The sequence below is a fragment of the Nanorana parkeri genome, unplaced genomic scaffold (assembly GCF_000935625.1).
Source record: "Nanorana parkeri isolate BGI_ZX_2015 unplaced genomic scaffold, ASM93562v1 scaffold524, whole genome shotgun sequence".
NCBI classification, from domain to species: domain Eukaryota; kingdom Metazoa; phylum Chordata; class Amphibia; order Anura; family Dicroglossidae; genus Nanorana; species Nanorana parkeri.
Genome location: NW_017306792.1, coordinates 944,843 through 951,216, shown reverse-complemented (window position 1 = coordinate 951,216; position 6,374 = coordinate 944,843). Strand labels below are relative to the sequence as shown.

The 6,374-nt window shown below is 37.5% G+C and overlaps 1 protein-coding gene across 1 annotated transcript in view; it reads right to left on the bottom strand.

Annotated features, from left to right (window-relative positions):
• The window catches only part of SIPA1L2 (signal induced proliferation associated 1 like 2), a 130,754-nt gene extending 124,786 nt beyond the window's left edge, over positions 1 to 5,968 (bottom strand). The window contains exon 1 of the mRNA XM_018561436.1: positions 4,582 to 5,968. Within this exon, the coding sequence (XP_018416938.1) occupies positions 4,582 to 5,968 (1,387 nt within the window). The remainder of the gene's footprint in view (positions 1 to 4,581) is intronic.
• Positions 5,969 to 6,374: the final 406 nt, after the last annotated feature.

The following is a 6,374-nucleotide window of genomic DNA, read 5'->3' as shown; positions in this document are numbered from 1 at the left end:
CCCCCCCACCCTGCCACCTCTCCATCTCCCCCTCCTACTACCCTGATTTCTGCAGATCTGCATTCTGAGCTATCGAGATACTGCACTTTCTTCTGCCCTATACACAGCTTACTTTGGTAATACTGTTGTATACTACAGACCCAAATTGTCTGCTATTAAAGTTACCTACATTTTTAATGTACTTCTACATTTTAATTATAGAATCTGCAATTAAACCTTATTCAAAAAATAAATACACAACTGTTGTGCAAGCTACTTTCCAGTTTAATTTTAATAAATTATATTACCTTTCCATTTCAGTCTACAGCCTGCAATGATTTAAAAAAAACTGACAACATTTCAAATATTGCTTTCTTCCTTTCCATTGTCCCATCACTATCCTTGTGACTTAACTGGCCAAAAACAAGGGGCACTACTAGCAATTATTGAATGGTATTTGCTAACTTGCAGCAGGTTCTAAAGGTTCTGGGGAGCACATGAAGAGAAGTGCGTTCAGCTAACACCCCGTGCCATGACCTGTGCACATGATTTTTTTTTTTATATTTCCTAAATTTATTTTCTTGAAACATATACTTTAATTGACCACAGCATACCAATCTAAAATATCGCACAAAACACCTGAACCCAAGAGTTAAAGTGTATGTGAACCTTGAGAATCAAATTTTGTGATTACTTTGTAATGTTCCATATTAAGCCCACTGCAATCACTGAAATGTTGGTAAGACCTTTAATACCTAGTGATCCTGCCAGTCCTCCTCCAAAATATCCCCTTCTTGTTTGTCACTGACCACGCTAGGCACAAAAGTAGATCAGTCCTAGCATAGTCAGTTTGTGTCTCTTCTTCTTACTTTGCAGGTTTTACAGCATGTCTGTAGCAGATTAATGCTACCACCTCACCCTCAGCCATGTTGCTACACCTCCCCAACCAAACTGCTGTAGGCAGGGACTGTCAAGGGATGTCAATCATCCCTGTATCTCCACCTACAGCCTGAGGATGCTTCACAGGTTTGTGACTGTGACATCAGTAGAAGCCAGCAGCATTTTTTTTTTTTGCTCTGCCGTCACCCACGGAACTAAGGAAAAAAGGTGTCACATGATAAATACTAAGAGGCTTTAAAAAAAAGCTATTGTAAAGCTAAATTTTAACATTTCACTAACTTTGAATGATTACTGCTGTTTCCTGATGCTTGTGGTTTTGTTAGTGGTAGGGTTAGCATATACTTTGAAGAGAGATTTGATCTGATAAAGATTTGGGAATCATTTCCATTTAGTTATTTTATGTTGTTTTAAAACTGACGTTTTTATATACTTTTTCCAAAAAAACAATAAATAACGGGTGCACAAATGACTTTGGTTTTGCAGAGCATTCAAATTTTTTCTAAAGACAGAGCACTGCATTAGCTCCGTTTGTGTCTGCCAAACCTCTAATTGAAACTCCTTATGTCCCCATATTGTTAGAAGGGGTTGGGGGACTCCTTCTGATTCTTTCATGTGTGTTCAATACGTTTAACTAATTAGCTCTGTAAACATCACAGACCTTTAGTCAGCAAAGCAGTTAACCCAAGCCTTGTGAACCCTTGACAAGAAGTGTAGAGTTTCACCTACTGACTGCAAACGGTGCACATGAAATATTTATATGCAATTTTTCATATTTACCCGAATAAAAAAAAAGGAAAAAGATTTATTTTGTAGTTCTGTAACCAGTAAAGAAAATATGTACAAAAACACTTTACAAATTGTTTCAGCTGTACAGCATAACAGACTATCCCTGTTGGCCAAAATACATTTAAAAAAGAACTATGGCCAAACTGTTTTTGGCTTTAGTACTCTTTTAGGTCACAGGTGGACATTTACTAATGTCCTCCTGTGACCCAAAACTCAGTATATAGCGGGCTAATGCCCGCTATATACTGACTGAGCAGAGCCATGCTGCAGCCGGGAAGGATCCCGAGAATATTGTCAGGATCCACCCCACTACCTGAGAGGGATTCCCTTAGAGGGAGCAGTGACTGACCGCTCTCTGCAGGGAGAAGATCATGAACTGAGTGATCAGCGGTTTGTGATCGCACAGTTCTCAATCAAAAGAGCCAACATGTGACACCTCCAGTGTCACATATCAGCTCTAACTATGGGGATGAGTGCATTTCATAGTTCTCCTTTTAAATTACATTCAGAAAATTGCAATCTTAGTAAGAAAATATAAAATTTAATTTAAAATATAAAGCTAATAAAATGTAATGCAGGTCAAACAATAATGGAATATCCTCAATAGAGAGTGGAAAAGTGATACAGATAAATCAAAAATTGAAAGTCAGAGTTGAAAGAAATTATGGTCCATAAGCAGTTAAAGCAACTGTGCAAAATGCCCACAGTCAGACACAGTAATGGAAAGTTGCAGGTGTGGGAATATTTTGCCTATTCTGTACTTTTGTTTGTATAACATGAACCAAACATTGACAAATGTAGAACTTCATTCTGCAGAGCTATGGCATTTTACATGGGAGATAATCTATTTGCTAGAAGTCCTAGAAAGATCCTACACTTACATCAAAGTTATGCCAGCTGTATTTCAAGCCCAAGGAAACTCACTGCAAGCTGATCTGCATGGCTTTACCTTAATGCTACTAATCATCTTCAGTTAAAAGAGAAAAATAAGGTACTATTACAAGACACTCTCCATGATGTTCTAAAGTGCTGTTCATAGTGATGATTAAGCAATTGCATACATTAAAGTGTTTAGTATCTAAAGACAACACTTTTTTTTTTACTTTGAAAAGTGTGTGACATATTAGAAACCCTGTCAGGTTTTTATTGCCCTCTGTGTCTCTACTAGGAAGATTCACTCCAAAATGTGTCACAAGAGTTGTCACTAGAAAAGGGTAAGTTGGAATGTCTGCCAATGGGGAAATTTTTTCCAGTGACAACCAAGCGATTTGTTTCACTTTGGAGAGGTTACCTCTCCACCTCCTGTGGCACCTACAGGACGGAAAATGAAATCTTCCCAATGGCCAAAAAAAACATCTGACACGAGTGTTAACTATTCCCTACTGTATCCTAAAATAAGTTTTGGCTATTCAATGGAACCTTCCACTGCAGCAAAACTTGACAAGAGTTCTAACCCTTCCCCACTCTGTCCAAAACTACAAAGAAAATGAGGGGTCTAGATATACTTTATTATACTGAGGTAGTTTGACTGACATTACAGTAAAATTATCAACCTCTTTAGTAAATCGGCTCAAATGTTTCCAGTAAATGCAATTTGAGCAGAAGACTACTATGAGGCCCCTAGTTTGTTAACCACATACAATCACATAAGAAAACAGAGTAAAATCTCTACTGCCTTTATCAGGCATACATTTGTTAGAAGACACTATGAAAGGATTGTATTTATCTCACTTCTAAATCTGAAATGAATTTTGATAAAGCCTAAATCTGTTTACTGTTCTCCGAGTCAATTATGAACACACAAAATGTTCACAGAGGAATACAGAAGTTGTTACCGCATTTCTACGATAAAAATGTTTACCATATTTTAATATTAAATAAAAATATCAAATCTATTTAAAAATAGGTCCAAGCGCCATCCTCATGAACCAAAAATACCCCAACCATCATAATGTCTCATCTAACATGCTCTACTCCACTCGGAAACCAGAAACAGTGGCAGCGTGAGGAATGTAAACCGCTTCCCTTCTCAATTCTGTTTTCTGGCTTTGTTTTTTTATTCTCTCCTTTCTACCCTTACTTTACTCTACCTGCATCCCTCCATACTCCCAGGCTGATAGACCCGTAACATTGTTATTTTACAGGTTTACATCGTTGTTTGCTGTTGAATTAAGATACACTGTTTCTTTATGATATAACGTTTTTCAAAACAACTTAATTTTAAGTGACCAGTGTAGGTCTTATTAATACCTGAGCTTTCTTGAGGGAACAGACACTCCTGTAGCCCAGAACCACCCTGGCTCTGCTAGTTGACCTTCAATTCAATTTATATCACAAGGGAAGAGCAGGATCCAAGCATAACACAGCATCAAGGTCAAACTATAAAGGGAAGAAATGCTATTCACATAACTCAGTTCTCCTGAGTGAAAACAGTTGTGGATTTTCTAACTGTACCCTATCTAGCATCACCTTTAAATGACTGCTAGTCATATATACATTGCTATATTTGGTTTCCCATTCTTTACACTGTAACAACCTATCCATGAGACTTGAATAACAAAGTTATAAAAATAAGGTTCCAATGTGTTTTTTTTTACATAGCATGTTTTCACCAGAACTTGTAATGTAGGTACAAGTGCTGGTGAAAACATGCTTTGATAGCAACCTTTAAATGGATAGTCTTGATTATCATCAAAAAACAGCCATTTGAATTTTAAAACAACTGTGTTTGGATGCACTAGAAAAACACATTATCCATAATTACCAAAAATATTCTTGGATTCTCCTGTAATAAACTCTACTTAGTGGTTAATATTCTTTCCAATTTTAAGACAGTATAAAATTACAATGTTTCTTTAGCATGCCAAGCGTAAATCAAAAACATGAATTGACAGACAGCTGAAATTATAAACAAACCTTTTCCATAAAAGAACCTTCTATAATAGTATGCTCCAAGGTCAATGTACTCTATGATGTAACGCTTCACTTTTTCTCTGTGAATAGGTTGGTTCTCCCTTGGCACTTCAAGAACAGAGACACCAGCATTAGTACAGTGAGAACTGAGTGATGATTCAAAGGAACACATTTCACCTGTAGTCAAGGCAAGAGAATTTGCCCTTGAAAGGGCAATCTGTCTGTCATTTTCCCCTCCGATCTCATTTCTGAAGTATGGACAGCTCAAAATAATATCGTTGCTTTTACCGTCACCTTCATCAGTTTCCAGAGTGGTTTTAGTGTCAGGATCCTCTTTGTTGTCTACAGCAGAGTCGCAGCCCCCAGACTGGCTTCCAGCTATAGAGGACTGCGATGCTGCCGATGCCCCCGTGGTTATATTTTTTCTTTTTGCAATGTTAGCCTGAGTTTCCATGGCTTCATTGACATCAAACAAAATGCTTTGTACGTCATAGTGGGCAAAACTTTTTTCACATGTCCACGGATGCATACTCTTTTCAAAGCTACCATCTTCAACGTCAAAGGAGCACTTTAAAACATCAGGCTCGCTTGATACACTTCTCTGCTGCTGAAACAGAGCGGGCTCAAAAGACTGTGTTCTCAAATATTTCTTAAACAGCCGGTCTCTTTTTTTCCCAGCCAACAAAGAGCTGTCCAAATAATCCAAATCTGAAATGCTAACAAAGGGACTCCTAGAAACTTGTCCAGCAGAGCGCATACTTGTAGAAACAGCAGCATCGTAATGGAAAACCTCAGAAAACTGCGTCAGATTTGCTTGGTCCATATTGTCCATTCTATAACCTTTGATCATTGCAAACAAGCTGTCTCCACACAAACCCTGCCTGTCTATTGAGGATGTACTCCCATATTCTCGATGTAGAGATGCTCCAGTGTTTGGATTAACAGCATTTTGGTCAAGAATATCATCTGTATCAGTATCGCTGATGGTAACATCACTGTTACTTCTCTGCCTTATAGGATGTAATAGCCCCCTGTGAGGTGAATGACAAAAGACATCTCCATTTAAATATTTAATCTGCAACAATTCTGGATCAAAAGGTTTCTCGTTCATATCAGTCTGTTCATTTTTTCCATCTGAACTTAAAGAAATGCTCTCATAACTTAATCGAGTTCGATATTTTAATGACATTTTGCTGCACCTTTCTTCTACTGAATCCTTTTTTGGCAGCCATTCAGAAACTCTTGCCCTTACACCCATTTTGGGCATTGCTGGTGTTCCATTGTTCTGTCCATTAGTATCAACTTTCCCCAGGGCATTTACTGTTGAAGATGGACCCATGCTGCTATTAACAGTCTTAAATGTTCTTCCAAAAAAGTCATCTGACTGCATGATGTTAAAAAAATCCTGTAAGCTTCTCTGTAGTTGCCTTTGCTACTCTTGTCCAACAAGAAAGAATCTATGTTTTATTTACATGATTATTCATTTTCTGACATCCGTGTTATTTTTAGAATTTTAACATGAGAGGCTTTTCTGAAATGTCTTGAGACATTGCTGAAGAAGCTTCTTTCCACTGGATGTGACACAAAACCTGTTTTCAAGAAAAGAAAAGTCATTAGTTGATTTAAAAAAAAAACGTTATATGCTCGTTAAAACAGAACTTATGTCAAAACATTTTGTTCAGTTCTGGACTGAGTAAAAGAAAGAACACATCATTTTTTTGGTAATATTGTATGCCCACTGGGCAAATTTCTGCCCACTATCTGTCTCGATGGCACCAGTTGCCTTCACAAGAACA